Source organism: Anguilla rostrata, chromosome 14 (assembly GCF_018555375.3).
Source record: "Anguilla rostrata isolate EN2019 chromosome 14, ASM1855537v3, whole genome shotgun sequence".
NCBI lineage: Eukaryota > Metazoa > Chordata > Actinopteri > Anguilliformes > Anguillidae > Anguilla > Anguilla rostrata.
Genome location: NC_057946.1, coordinates 7,370,508 through 7,385,594, shown reverse-complemented (window position 1 = coordinate 7,385,594; position 15,087 = coordinate 7,370,508). Strand labels below are relative to the sequence as shown.

The 15,087-nt window shown below is 41.0% G+C and overlaps 2 protein-coding genes across 3 annotated transcripts; both read left to right on the top strand.

Moving 5' to 3' along the window:
• Positions 1-202: 202 nt before the first annotated feature.
• LOC135239464 (dnaJ homolog subfamily B member 5-like) lies at positions 203-9,433 on the top strand. 2 transcript variants are annotated; one of them, XM_064308133.1, is made up of 4 exons: positions 203-307; positions 2,218-2,473; positions 3,971-4,602; positions 7,102-9,433. In XM_064308133.1, the coding sequence occupies exons 2-4, from the start codon at positions 2,263-2,265 to the stop codon at positions 7,333-7,335; spliced, it is 1,077 nt and encodes a 358-aa protein (XP_064164203.1). In that variant the 5' UTR covers positions 203-307; positions 2,218-2,262; the 3' UTR covers positions 7,336-9,433. The 2 variants fall into 2 exon arrangements, with proteins under 2 accessions (XP_064164203.1, XP_064164202.1); XM_064308132.1 differs by lacking the exon at positions 203-307 and adding an exon at positions 315-476.
• A 2,616-nt stretch (positions 9,434-12,049) lies between these two features.
• hwa (huluwa) lies at positions 12,050-14,931 on the top strand. The gene is made up of 3 exons (XM_064307165.1): positions 12,050-13,300; positions 13,399-13,597; positions 14,251-14,931. Exons 1-3 carry the CDS (start codon positions 12,674-12,676, stop codon positions 14,415-14,417), a joined length of 993 nt encoding a protein of 330 aa, XP_064163235.1. The 5' UTR covers positions 12,050-12,673; the 3' UTR covers positions 14,418-14,931.
• The last annotated feature ends 156 nt before the right edge of the window (positions 14,932-15,087 follow it).

Below are 15,087 nucleotides of genomic sequence, written 5' to 3'. Positions count from 1 at the left end.
GAAAGTAACTCATGAGCATCGAGCTACTTATATAAAAATACAACACAGTAATATACATTCAAGTACAGTAAGCGCATAACCAACACCGGAAACACCAAATCCAAAGGAAAGCAGGCGGATACTCTATCTGACAGATTGCTAGTGCGCCAATGATTGCCTCGTAGTAACGATTGGCAAGGTATTCCCTCTAGTACGTAAGACTGGGCGGTTCTTGGGGATGCTCGGTCGTTTTGTGTAGGCGGAGTTTGTGGAATAGGGTGACAGCCAAAGCGGAGGCAGACAGTCGGGAAAGCGATACACAGACACGGTAAGGTCCTAGGGTTTGTATAAATACCGCGGCACATGTAGATACGCTACTGTAGGTTGCAGACTTAACTTTAACTATGGTTTTGATTTGGACTCAGTTTGGTTTGAAACACAAAAACCTTAAGTGTAAGGTTCGTGTTATACACAGAGATGACAGCTGGATAATGGGGGTAAGATTTAAACAATTATTCACTAATTTTTCCATAATTTAAAATTCCATTTGTTTGAAATCCATTTAATGTATATTCTTCGTTTTGCTGCACCACGATGGCTCTTTAATGTTATAAATGTATCATTTATCACATATCCATCTCATGCCATTAAGTGTTGTCCCACCCTGTACTGTCTGGCACATCATTAATTGAAACAAAGTTATATAAATTTGTGTTCAGAGTTTGTGACAATGCCTCTAATGAAACCATGCCTCCGGATTTCCATGACTTGTAACCACGGTTAGATTAGTCGCTTTGATTGCATGCTGATATTAGTTTAATTCTAGATATTTTAGCGGCTATCGATGTCTTCAACTTTCCTGAAAGATTAAAGATTATAAACTCTTTCGGGATTTGCTTTGCTTTTCAATTAGTTGTTGATTATAAACTGTAATTTTGTTTTATTTCGTTAAGTACTTGCTATTGAATACATTTTACAGGTCAGTGCTTGCGTTTCACAAATAAAATGTATAATAATATTAATAATAATAACAATAATCGTTATTATTACTACTACTAATAATAATATTACTATTATTTCCAATAGTGTACACGCTGTTCTCAGACTAGCCTCTAGTTTGATTATGCATTGTTCCGGTTATCCGGGGTTCTGCTCGTGTAAAGAGGAGCCACTGACGTCAGCTTTGCACCGTCGCCGGCTATTTTAGATTTGGGGGGGTATCGCCTGCTTGTCGTTTATCATATCACAGATCAACTACGACCGGAATATTTTATTTAAAGAATACTTAACCGATTTTGCACTTATATGCCAAATTGCCTCGGTGTCAGCAAGTGTCTTTGGTAGGATTTTTTCTTTGTAAAATTGTTCTTTCACTCGTTCCCATGTACAAATTGCCGCATTCACGGTGTCATTTATTCATAGGGATACGCGTTTTCCTTCACCGTGCATACCCTCTGCTCAATTTATCCTCATTTTTCTACACAATCCATAATTTTATGTTTCACCATGGAAATATGGGCTGTCTTTCGTCAAGTTATCTCTACGTTTACGGGCGAATGCGATTTCTACTGTAACATAATATGCATTGTCTTTGTTGCAGTTACGTGTATTCTTAAATAGAATGTACCTTCTGTTTTGCACGGTGACAGTCCGTATTTACATTTCATTACCATAAGCACCAATGATTGCTGATTTTCTTTCCTCATGCCTTTCAGCAAGTTAGCCATATGCAACTGCAAACAGGTGTATTGATTATGGTACTATATATATATATATATATAATTTTTTTCAAAGCCACCTGATAGAATCTGTATTTTATGGAATTTCTTGAAGGCATTAGGTCTTCACATGGATTTAAGCAGGTTTGAATGGCAGAAATAACATCACTACCGATAGTTTAGACACCACAGCCTGGTTTTAAATTAAGCCTCCGTTTCTGTGCTGTAGGTAGGAGTTCTATCTAAACACATTTGTCCACATAGTTCACATTTGCATTATAACCTCATATTTTCAGGACATTTCTCAGGACAGTAAGGGAATCCAGATCCTGTTTTGCGAACTGAAAAAAAAAAATCTGCATTCAATTTTGATATGTACCATAATTTTTGGAACATTGTCATGCAAACTTAAAATCAGATTCAAACGAGATTGGACCCCGTTTTTCTATGTTTATCTTTCTACTGTTCTACTAAATTAGCCTGTATGACCAATTAACACGATGTGACTCTTATTTTTCAGCAAGCACGGGTGGTCCCAGAAGTGCACTGTCTGTCCATCAAGGCCATGGGGAAAGACTACTACAAAATCTTGGGGATCCAGTCTGGCTCCAATGAAGATGAGATTAAAAAGGCTTACAGAAAGATGGCCCTCAAATTCCACCCAGACAAGAACAAGGATGCCAACGCTGAGGAGAAGTTCAAGGAGATCGCCGAAGCCTATGAGGTGCTGAGCGACCCAAAGAAGAGGACAATCTATGACCAGTACGGAGAGGAAGGTGAGTAATCTCTGATCTGAAAAGGCTACAGGCGGTGCACAAAGCTGGGGGCTGAGCATCCTACACTTTGAAGCAGAAAAAATATAATTTGGAGAGTTAAGATACGTTATACAGAACTGTGAGACCCTACACGATTGCTAGACTGCTTACAGACTAGACTAGTGGGCTGGCTATTGCAAAGATCCCAAAATAACTGACGCGGTGCTGTGTTTTCGACTGCGGCTGCTCAGTGCTATTCTGTATTCCAACACCAGTTTGCCTTCTTCACCAGGCTTTTTGCCAGCCCGGTTTTTTCCTATCTTCAGAGTGAAGGCTTTGATGATCCACAGAATGATTCACCTCACCTCTTTTTATACGGTGTCTGCCATAGAACCCACATGGAGCAAAAGGGATAGAGCTACCTGGGGCTTTAATGCTAGATGTTGAACAGGACTAGGATTCTTATGCACAGCCTGCATAAGCAGGATTTTCCCTTGCTAGAAAGGTATTATTTTCCCAAAAGCAGACTGCTAAATACACCCTCTGTGGTGCAATATTAGCACAATAGTGGGCAGCTTGTGTGGGAACAGAGTGTAGCTCAACATGCCAATTTATAGGGTTATTCTAGCAAATCAGAATGAAGAGAAAACTACTTGACATACTAACTTGATAAAGGAGAAATTAGCAAGACGGGGATTTCCTGGGCACTGGTTAATGCAACACACTTACTTTTAAAACAAGGTTCCTTAGTAGAGTTTGCTTTTTGACAACATGTGATGAGACTGCAGGGGCAGGCAGCAGAAGAATTTCAGCCCTTATCTATATGTTCAGAGAAATTACTGCACTGTCTCTTCCAGCACTCTGTTAGAAGTGTAACCTTCTACGTTTTATATTTACAATCACTTAGCAGATGCTCTTATCCAGAGCGACATACCTTCTTCCACTTAAGTCTTATGGCCCTGTGAATTTCTTGGTCTTATTACTTCTGTTACAATCTTATTAAATTGCGCTGCCAGTCCATAGATGCAGCAGCTATAAATAGAGCTGGTGTTCTTCACATCCACAAGACAAGCAGATCAGGTCTCCAAAGTCAAGAGTATGATTGTCGCCAGTGGCTGTGTTCCTCGCATAAAGTATTTTAATTTCACGGCCACTACATGAGACAGACTTCCTTGTTTACTGTAACTCCTAGTGGTATACAGATTATTTCCTTTGTTTTGTACTGTCAGTTCATTAGAAACCATATTTTACTTCGTTCATAAGTAAGGCTAATCCATGGGAAGACAACAGAGTCATTCTCTCTGCATCTTGTCTTCGGAGTCCATAATGTTATGGCAGCTATGAATTTGATTAGTTCTTCAATCAGAACGCTTCACTTCAGTTTTCAGATCACAGCGCCTTCCTCCTGTCATCCCTTCAAGGACAAACTTAACTCACTGGATGCTACTTTTACCCTAAATTTTAGAATATAATTTCATGTGTATATTTACGATGGTCTTTTCTCCTCTTGTCTTATAGGTCTCAAAGCTGGAGGTGGTGGGCCCACTGGAGGGCAGGGGAACACATATCACTACACCTTCCATGGGGACCCCCACGCCACATTTGCCTCCTTTTTTGGGGGGTCTAGCCCCTTTGACATCTTCTTCGGTTCAGGACGCACCCGGGGCAACACCAATGGCTTTGGAGACCACGACATTGAAATTGAAGTGGATGGAGACGATGACCCTTTCAATGCCTTTAGCCGCTTCAACTTTAACGGCATCAATGGTTTCCACCACGGCCCCGGGGCTGGCAAACAACACCATGCAGAGGCCCTCCACGGTCGCCGTAAGGTCCAAGACCCGCCAGTGGTGCATGACCTGTGTGTCACCCTGGAGGAGATCCTCCACGGCTGCACCAAGCGCATGAAGATCACCCGCCGCCGCCTCAATCCCGACGGCAGGACCCTGCGCACAGAGGACAAGATCCTCAACATCGTCATCAAGAAGGGCTGGAAGGAGGGGACCAAGATCACCTTCCCCAAAGAGGGCGACGAGACGCCGGAGAACATCCCAGCCGACATCGCCTTCATCCTCAAGGACAAAGGGCACCCGCACTTCAAGAGAGACAGTTCCAATATAATCTACATTGCCAAGATCAGTCTCAAAGAGGTGAGTTTGCCCCTGAGCAGTGAGGAAGTGGGAGCACTGCCACAAGAAAAGTGAGAATATTTGCAACAGAGCGAGCTTTCCTCTCTGAAGCCTCTATGTAGAGTCAAAGCAGAAGCCACAACACAAGAGGTTAGACATTCATAGCATCATACTTTTCTGCCAGAAATGGCTGTGCTGGTTAAGCCCAGACAGGCAGCTGCCTCCCCAACATCCTATAGGCAATGATATAGGATTTGTTTCCAGCAATATATATGACAGTTAAGCCTGATTTTATTTTCACTATTACCTCCAACTTCTAGAGGTGAAAAGTTCTCATGTTTCAACCTAATTCCCTGCATTGCTGCAGAGCTTATGTAGAGGATTCTGCGGCCCCACTGAATAGTAATTGTCATATTGTGCTTTCTGGTTTTGTCTCTTTACAAATGGCAAAGACAAAAGAATTGCTGATGAAACGGTCTAAATGAGTAGTACCTCTTGTCGTTTTAATTGTTTGTCCTGAATCATATTCTGCATTGTAACTAAACCCACCATGTTCTGCCTACATAATGTCAAACAATATCAAATTTTATTAGTTTGAGATAAAAGCTCCCTTATCCTATAGTACAACAGCTCAGAGAATTATCTGACATTTTTAGACTCACAGATGGGAGTGTGATATAAGTGTGACACGGACAGTGAAGAAGGGATGACTCACTTGTCTACCAACCAATGTGATTCGTGTTTCGATTTGCGGGTGACTTACAACGCTTACAATCTTACCTCTTACACAACATGTTAGGTAATCTATTCATACAGCCATACAGTTTTATTAAAGCAAAGTAGTTACGATATCTAATTATACAATAGGAGAGCCTCATTTGACAGTCCAGTCTACAGACTGTTATACAATAGTGAACAGTTTTGTTCTTTAGAGGTTGCTTTGTTCATTCAGAATGGCTTTGTATGAAATGGTCTACACTAAAAGAGCTGACTGCGTCACCATGTGACAGTCACACTGTTGACAGAGATCTGTCAGTTGAGCTCTGGTCCAGTGATTACCCATACTCCTGCGAGTTATATATATGCTTCTGAGCTGGTTCCTGCGCAAGGCCCCAAATGCTGTATATTATTTACTCTGTCTTGGCCGTGTGAAGACCAGGGAATCTCGCACTTGAGCGTCATGCGCTCAGCAGACCTCACTCTGAAAAAGATATGCCAGGAACGTAAGACCAGCTTGTCCTGCAAAGATGACTAAAACATACAGCCAGTTAAGTTAGACTTAAATGAGGAGTACACTTCACTTTAAACCCAGAATGTAAGGATGCCATCGCAAGTAGGTGCTACTGAAATAAACAGTCACAATAAGGGCTTCAGTGCTGTCACTAAATGTCAGATTAGAGTGCCCATTATTCCTAATGAGTGTCTCGTCTGCACACTGAATCAACAGCCCTCCAATGTCAGGCACTTTAAAGCACAAGGCCTCTGTGCGAAAGAGATGACATCACAGTGAGTAGGCACTGTGGTGATGGAGATATTTTTGATCTATTTGATTACTTGACGGCAAACAGGATCAAGCTGTATTTACATAGAAAGGCCTGAATAGTTACTGTACACTTCTTTAAACATGCCCATATGATGTGAAACACACATTTGCAGGTTGAATATCTCCAAGCTTCATCAGCCCTTTAAATCCATCTATCCTTCCATCCATCCATCCAATATTAGAAAGGAGGTGTCCGTAAAATGAATTCCATCCTTGGCAGCTGCTATACAGTCCTGTCTTTTTTTCTGAGTTTTATCAATGTTAAATTTGTGATATTCATAAACATTCCGAGATGGAATATTGGTAATATTTCAGTATTGCTACCCAGAAATTATGCAAACAACAAGGTAGTCATTGCTTTATCTCCAGCTTAACTGTGTTTTGGATTTATGTAAATGTATTTAAAGAGGAGCATTATTCACTTATCTGCTGCAGACATGGCGGAGAATCTCAGCAGGGTCTGAATGCATTTTAGGGATCCGGTTTGTCTGAGAACCTTGGTTATTGAACATTTTGTTCTGCTCTCTGCCCCTCCTCCCGAGCCCTCACTCCCACACATCTGTCCTCCAACAGTCTTTATCCCAGCTTGCCCCACTCAAACTCTGCCTCACTGCTAGTTTATGCCATCAACTGCCACAGAATCAGAGTGGTGGCTAAAATTAGCCCTCCTTCTACACTCCCCCACACGCCACATTCAGTTGCACTCCCACAGAGTACGCGCAGTGCACCATTGCGTGCTCACAGACATTCATTTGCCCTCCCACACACAGAGGCTCTCTCACTCATCTTCCTCTGACGGTCTGCACTCCTACTCCCACACACCTGTCATAGGCGACCCACATTACAGCGTCGTAACCTTCCTGTGAGAGGCATCTTGAAACATATTTTTGCAGGTTTTGAATAACTGGCAAGTATAGTTTTCAAGAGTAAAAAAATTAACAAATAGGGCCTCTTCTCCTCCTCTTCCCTCTCTGCAGGCTTTGTGTGGTTGCACGGTGAACATTCCGACCCTCGACAACAGAGTGATTCCCCTTCCATGCAGTGATGTCATCAAGCCTGGCGCAGTCAAGAGACTGCGAGGGGAGGGGCTGCCCTTCCCCAGGAGCCCCTCACAGCGAGGGGACTTGATAGTGGAGTTCCAGGTGCGCTTCCCAGACAGGATACCCCCACAGTCAAAAGAAATCATCAAACAGAACCTGCCTGTGTCTTAGGATCATGGGTGCACTGTGGAATTCTGGGAATTGCAGGGAAGAATTTTTTTCTTTCTTTCACAGACACCGATATTTATTCAGAAGGCAAACTGAGAAAATGGCCACAGAACTGTTGAGGTGATTTGTTCTTTTGTGTAACATCTCTTGAAGGACTGGGTGGTTGTATAAGGCTGTGCTCCTGAGCTTGCTGCTCTTTTGCAGGGTACACTATCAGTCCTTTTTTTCCTAAAGGACTTGTTGCAACTGTTCCTTTCCTCTTGAATCTTTTCTGTGAGAGGAGTTTGAGGACAGATTTTTATTTGTATAGGATAAAAAGTAAAGAGTACTCGACAGTGAAAGCAAGATGAATGCTGTGACATGTATGTTGTCTGTGCAGTTTTGTTCTTTTCTCAGCTAAATGCTGTTTATGATATGGGCAAATGTATGCTCGTGTGACTATTATACAAAATAGATATTGTGTGTAAATGTTTTGAATATCAGATCATTTGCAGTAAAAGACTACAACACTAGGGCGTAGTCATCCCAAACCTGGTCAACTACTGTCCAATTCAATTTCAGGCCCAAATTAATGCCAGAAAGGCCTACAGTTAAAAAGGTGCTTAGTTCCCTGTGGCCTGGGTTCATTTCCGAATGATAAGCCAGTCTTAGCTGCCTTAAACTTCCCTTGGTTTTTAAGCCGGGTCAAGCATCAGAGATTTTAGGTGCCTTATTTTGGCTCACACCAGCAGCCCTCAATAGGCCTACAATTGTCAGGCATCAGGTGTATTTCACGTTTTGGGGAAAGTACAACAAAAAAAACCTGAGAATAAATATGTAAGAAGCCATGCTTCCTATCTACTACAGTAGGTTAGTGTTTTATTGTGTACTGATCCTGAGGTACCATCTGTGCTTTTTATTCTCATGGTGTTCAGTTTTAGGATGTGGAAAGTGAAATGATTCTCCCATCCTGACCTCAACCCGTGTAACAGGCAACATCATGAACAATGCTAAATATACCTGACTGATGACAGGCCATTGGTATCGACAAGGTACCCGTCAATTTCCACGAATGCTAAATATTTGACGAGTTTCTTTAGTTAACTGAAGGCATGTATTCCCATAAGACTGCATGTCTTTTTCTTTAAATGAAAACGAGTAGCTGTCTCTTAATATAATAAACAAAGGGATCCATTGATATGTTCACTTTTCACTCAGCTGCAATTCCCTCACTGGTGACACAAAAAAAAGTCCAAGGCACCTTGGAGCATTGCTTAGTTTGCCCCTCGTTGTTCCCACCATGTTCGTTGCGCTTCAGTTTTGGCATTCAGCAGAGACACTGTGTGGGTCTAAAGTGCAAAATGTCTTGGTTTTAATCTTATTGCAACGACTGTTGTGTGACTGTTATGTAAAGGGAATACAGCCTCCCTTGGAGGCACACAGACTCAGCAGTCAGCTGAGGCAACCCTTGTTCATGCTGGTGCAACTGCCCATTAATATGAGCAGCGCCTGTCATCTGTGGTTCCCTCACTTCCTGTCAAGCAGCAAGGGACTTGGAAAAGGCCCCTGGTTTAGCTCTTCGCTTCAACTATATATGTGACATGTAAGACTTATTGCTGTATGTTGTTCAGATTGCACCATTTTAAGTCAACTGTCAACATGTTTAATGTTTATAACGAACAGTAAATTTGGTTAAATATATTTCTTGCTAAGTTTGACAGGTTTCCTTTGTAAAACAATATTCCAACTTTTTATGGAATGTCTATCAAAGGTCTTGTATTACTCTTTCCCATAGATTTTTAACAATAAAAGACTGATGTATACAAAATTGCAACATATGTTAAAACAATCCGCAACCTTTGTTGTTTTGAAGGGTGGACATATAAGCTTTAAAGTGTTGGTATACTCTGGCACATACAGAATATGGGCCCCTGTGTACTTTTGTACATTCATTTCAGTATTATATACAAAACAATTGCACTTTACAATGAATCTGTTTTCACCTTTCTTAAGGCTGATAGGTGTCAAATGCAGTCAAGAAATGCATTGGTTTTCATACGCTTTGTAACATGAAATACAGCAATGAGGGTTTGTAGTTAAAATATTAAAAACATAAAACCTGTTCAGTAGTGCCTTCTCTTTATTTTCTCTGGTTATTCAAGGTAAAATGAGGACACACACAAGCCACTATGAAGCTCGGCCAGAATATACGAGTTTTGCTCCAATCAGGGGGCGGTATTATTCTATAATCAGATGACCTTCCAGTGTTTCAAAACAAAAAGTGAGGTAACTGAATTTAAAAAACTGCAGCAATGAAAATGCATTCGGCTGTTACCATTGCTAGTAGAAGGTGGCATTATAGCAACACTGCTGATTCCATTTTAAAGGCTAATATCCTGGGTGAATTTAATTTGACAGAAGTTTATATGCTCAAATTCTGACATAAAACCTCTGGATATATCCCTAAAACTGATTTGGTGAAAAATCTGAAAGTGAATGCTGTCCAGGCTGTTGCATCTTCCACTCTTCACCCGCATATCCAGATTAGGCCATTCCAATGTTTTCACCAGTCTTTAAGAAAATAATCTGACAAGGATAATTAACCCATATCAGTTTACTTTGTCAAAGATCCTAAATATGGCGAAAGGCAAATATACTGGGAATGTAAAACATTGCACTAAGCAGCACATAAAGTACCACTTAATCATTCATTCACTGCAAAATGTACAGACGATAAGATGGCAGCCATTTTGGAACATCTTCAGACTCCTGTATCTGTTAAACTATGCATGATACCAAGTATTCTGTTCTATTAATTTTAATACACAAAGACTGCCTGAAAGACGTTCGGTTAAAAACTGGAAACATAAGCCCATAAAAAAACTCTCAAATCCTGGATGAATTTTGATAGAGAGACCCAGCTGGGTTCAGTTCTGTCTAGACTGACTACCTCGTGCCAACTATATTTTTTGGCAACGCAAGAGTGTATAAGATCAGTTCTCATCCTTACAGAATGCAAGAATGCCTTTGGTGACCTTTATGTTTAAATCACATTACATGCCATTTGAAGAATTCTGCTATGGATAATGTTCATCATTGTGATCCCGTAAGTAAACGAGTTCCAGTGGTTTGAAATCCACATCACATAGTGTAAATGGAATGCATGATGTCATCACATACACACATAAGAATGAAGCACATTAGTCTTCTGCTCAGGAATCCAAAAAGTGCAACATTTTTTTTGTTAATGGAAATCTTGAGAGTTTCTAGAGGGTATACCTACTGACTCATTTCAGGGATAATTTACTTCAGTCCAAGACAGCCATTTAATAAAGAAACTGCTTAATGCAAAAAAAAAAATTTTTTAATTACTAGACAAATTAATTCTGTAAATATTGTATTTCAAAAAGCCCAGGTCAAAAATATAAAAATAATAACTAGAATGGATATTTTTATTTCCTACAGTGAGACAGCTCTGTTCCAGAAAGATCATTACTGCCATCTAGTGCCACATACAATGTAAATGCAAGTTCTAACACCAAATCATACTGCAGCTAAACCCAATGTACATGCTCTAGTACCTCAATATTTACCAGAAAACACAGCATTTAGCCATGGAGTTGGTATAACAACCTCCAATCTTTTGGGAAGGCTTTCCACTAGATTTTTGAACATGGCTGTGGGGATTCGCTTCCATTCAACCACAAGAGCATGAATGAGGTCAGGTGATAAGGCCTGGCTTGCAGATGGCATCCCAATTCATCTCAAAGGTGTTCGATGGGGTTAAGGTCAGAGCTCTGTGCGGGCCAGTCAAGTTCTTCCACACCAAACTCAGCAAACCATTTCTTTATGGACCTCGCTTTGTGCATGGAGGCACTGTTATGCTGACACAGGAAAAGGCCTTCCCCAAACTGTTGCCACAAAGTTGAAAGCATAAAATTCTCTGGAATGTCACTGTATGCTGTAGCATTCAGATTTACCCTCACTGAAACCAAGGGGCCTAGTCCAAACTATGAAATACATCCCCAGACTATTATTCCTCCTCCACTAAACTTTACAATTGGCACTATGCATTTGGGCAGGTAGTATTCTCCTGGCATTCGCCAAACCCAGATCTATCCTTCAGACCTTCAGACTGCCTCCATCCTTAAGTCAAAGACTTTCCTTTTGGTAGAACCAAGTTAGAATAGGGTCAGAGATATCCACCAAGTACAGTAGAAAATGGGACACCCCAAGGTAGTGTTATCAGTCCTTTACAATTCTCCATTATGATAAATTACATTTTTCAGGAATACATATACGAGTTAATTTTTTCAGATGATGGGGCATTGTGGAAGAGAGGTAAGAAAATTCCTTATGTGGTTAGAATAGTGCAAAAAGGAATTATTGAGGTGGAGAGATGGGGAATCAATTGGGGCTTTAAGAACTTTTCACCAAGAAAAAGACTGGAGCAAATACTGGTCATAAGATGTATGGGGATCAGTTGGGAAGAATGCAGGTCATTTGTTTCTCGGGTATTTACTTAGATTCCAAATTAACATGGAAAAATCATGGGAGTAAAATAGTCGAGAAATGTAAGAAAGTTTTTAATGTGATGAGATGCCCAACAGGAAGGTTGTGGGGAGCAGATAGACTATCTTTAAAGTAAAGTTACATTTTTTATAGTCATCATGATGAAAAGTGCTCAGAGTTCATAGATAAGCAGATGGCTCAAGGTGGAGGGTGCGGAGGGGGGAGAAACGCAGACGTATTGTTCCACTGAGTTCCATGCCATGCCTCTGGCACGTGAGAAATAGCCAATCGTATATGTTGTTACCTACTTGTAATTCTTATTTCAAGGGCGTATCAACAAGCCGAGGATCAATTTAAAACTGATTACCAAATTTCTCAAAGATGCTACGGTAGCCTATATTATCTACAGCATTATATTCTTTTTTTTCGCAGGTTTTTTCGGGCGACTTTACTCCGAGCGGCTTTCCGCCATTGCACGTATCAAGCTTAGGAAACAATTTACATAGGCATAGCTAGCTTTACAAAATACGGCATTATAGCAGTCGTTTAAATTTTACTAGGCTACAATTCATAAAACATGGCTTTTTTAAGTTCACATACCTTGTGTTTGTGCAAAAGCCCGTTTGGAAATCCAGCCAGACGCCCAACTGAGTATTGCAGCCGTGACAGAATTGTGCGGTTTGAAGCGACCTGTCTGTCTGACCTTTGGTGGAGACATTGCGCACCTGTGTTTAACGACAAGAATCGGAATTTTTGCATTTTGTTTTAATGCCACCGCAATATCTGAATACTTTAATCATCTGGTAAAATACTGGGCCTAACGTTAGACTAACAGTAAATTTGAAATGCAATGTCGCAAACTGGTCCATCTGTAACGCCCTCCGCTTTGACCGAAGGTTTGCCTATTTCAAGTTTAACTCTGTTGATACTCTTACTAATACCATGCGTGGTTCTTCTCCTCTTATTGAACTGCGTGATACTGGGATACAAATTATTCCTTTTTGCGAAGAGAAAGAGGGGTAGGCGACGTTTGAGCCCCGAAAGCACGCTTTTACAATCAACGTTATCAACAGAACAGAGAATTACAAGAATCTCGATGCCTTCATTCTCGAACAAAAATGGGAAAAGAAACTTTATATCGGTTTCAGAGCCAATGTTAGCGCACCCCGTGACTTCATCCCTCACCTCTTCCAAAGAGCGGGCGGCCACGGCTCAGAGATTCAGGGTCATGGTGCCAGATGGAACTAGACGAGGAGGATCTGAGTATTTGAAGGCACCAAGCACAATACTAGCCACGATGTCTACAACTGGCTCGACCTCGAGAGCCGACCTGCCCCGTAGGACATGCATGTACGCAAAGAGCGCGCTGGACTGGCGGAGAAGTGCACCTGTCTTACTGCAGTCCAGCGATTCAGAGGCAGATCGTCCTAACAGAGTGCCCCCAAATTCCCCGGAGCTGAGTGCGCCGACTTTAGGGGTGAGTAGACGACAAACATAGTCTCTAGTTAAATTTGTCAATTTATAATTTATCGGTAACATCTAAATGTGTTTTTAAATTTGACGGGTATGACACAGGACACCTCAGGGACCATGCGTCGGAGCAGCACTATGGAGTTGCTGAATGAAATTAAAAACACGAGTGTTAACCATGTTGACTCGAAGCTGGAGTACGAGTATGCCAGCAGTATTCCCCCAGAGAGCCTGTGCTTTATTGCGTCTGCCAACTCCTCCATCGTGGGTCCTGGCTTAGACAGTGACTTCGGAGCCAGCGCAGGTAGGTTCTAGAAAAATTGCCTACTTACAAAATGGCTGAAAATACACTCTATGGCCTAAAGTATGTGGACACCTGGCATCCAACATCTCATCCAAAATTGTGGGCATCAATATGCAGTTGACCCACCCTTAGCTGCTATAACAACCTCCACTCTTCTGCAAAAGCTTATATGCTGGATGTTGGAGCATTGCTGCAGGGATTTGCTTCCATTTAGACAGAACAGTGAGGTTGTGCACTGATTGGGCGATTACGCCTGGCTCGCAGCTGGCTTTCCAGTTGATCCCAAAGGTGTTGGATGGGGTTGAGATCAGGGCTCATTGCAAGTCAGTCATGTTCTTCCACACCAATCTAGAAAGAAACATTTCTGTATGGACCTCGCTATATGTCAGAGAGCATTGTCATGCTGAAACAGGAAAGGGGCTTCCCTAAATTGTTCCCACGCAGTTGGAAGCACACAATCGTCTAGAATGTCATTGCATTAAGATTTGTCTTAAGGGGCCTAGCCAAACCATGAAAACAGGCCCAGACAAAAAGAGTATCAAGATACTTTTGGTCATATAGTGTACATTTTCTTTAATAGGTAAGGTGTGAAGGCTTGAGGTTCATCATGCTGACAATAAATGTGCCCGTCTGGGAATTATGTTCACTTCTAGGTGTTTCCCTGCGGATCCTCTCGTCTGACAGTGATGGCCTTTCCAATGCATTCTTAGGGTCAGGCCTTGAGTGGGACTACTATGATCCAAGTTATGTGAGACAGAACCATGTACCCAAACACCTGCATCACATGCCCACCGTCACCACCAAACAATATTGGGTTTGATGTGCATTTTAAAAAAAAAGAAGCTTTTTATTACTTTTCCCTACGCACTTCACATCAGAATGTCACAAATGGAAAAAAATGTTATGATTTTGCCCACAATATAATTTCAAATGTCACGCCACTGTAATATACCTGTCACTGGCTGTTATTAAATTGATTATGAGACTGTCGCCTTAGCCACTTTTCACAGTAATTCTAAAACATTATGTTCATGTTATACATTTTTCCCCAGTTAAGAAAAAGTTGCACCAAAGCCCTTCAACTTTTGTTTGTTATTATAAACACCTTTTGTGTGCACAGACCGTTTTTTTTTTTTAGGTATTTTCGGTTTCACACATTTTCTAAGATGACGTCTCTACATTTGATTTATGCTCACGATTTTGTTTTTTAAATGAATGTTCTTATAACACGTACTTAGTTGTGGTTTTGATTATTTTTAAATAAAATACTTAATTGTAAACTGTATCCTACAACATGTCTGTGTATAATAAAAAATTTTAGCCAAAAAAAAAAACACTGTCAAGTATTTTTTACTTTAGGATAATTTGACATTTGATTTTGTTTTTTAATATAACTGCACTGTATTTGTGCATCATCAAGGGACAGCAAATGGAATGAGTCTATGCACTGTAAAAATGATTAACAAATGTGCTGACATTCGATGCATTTC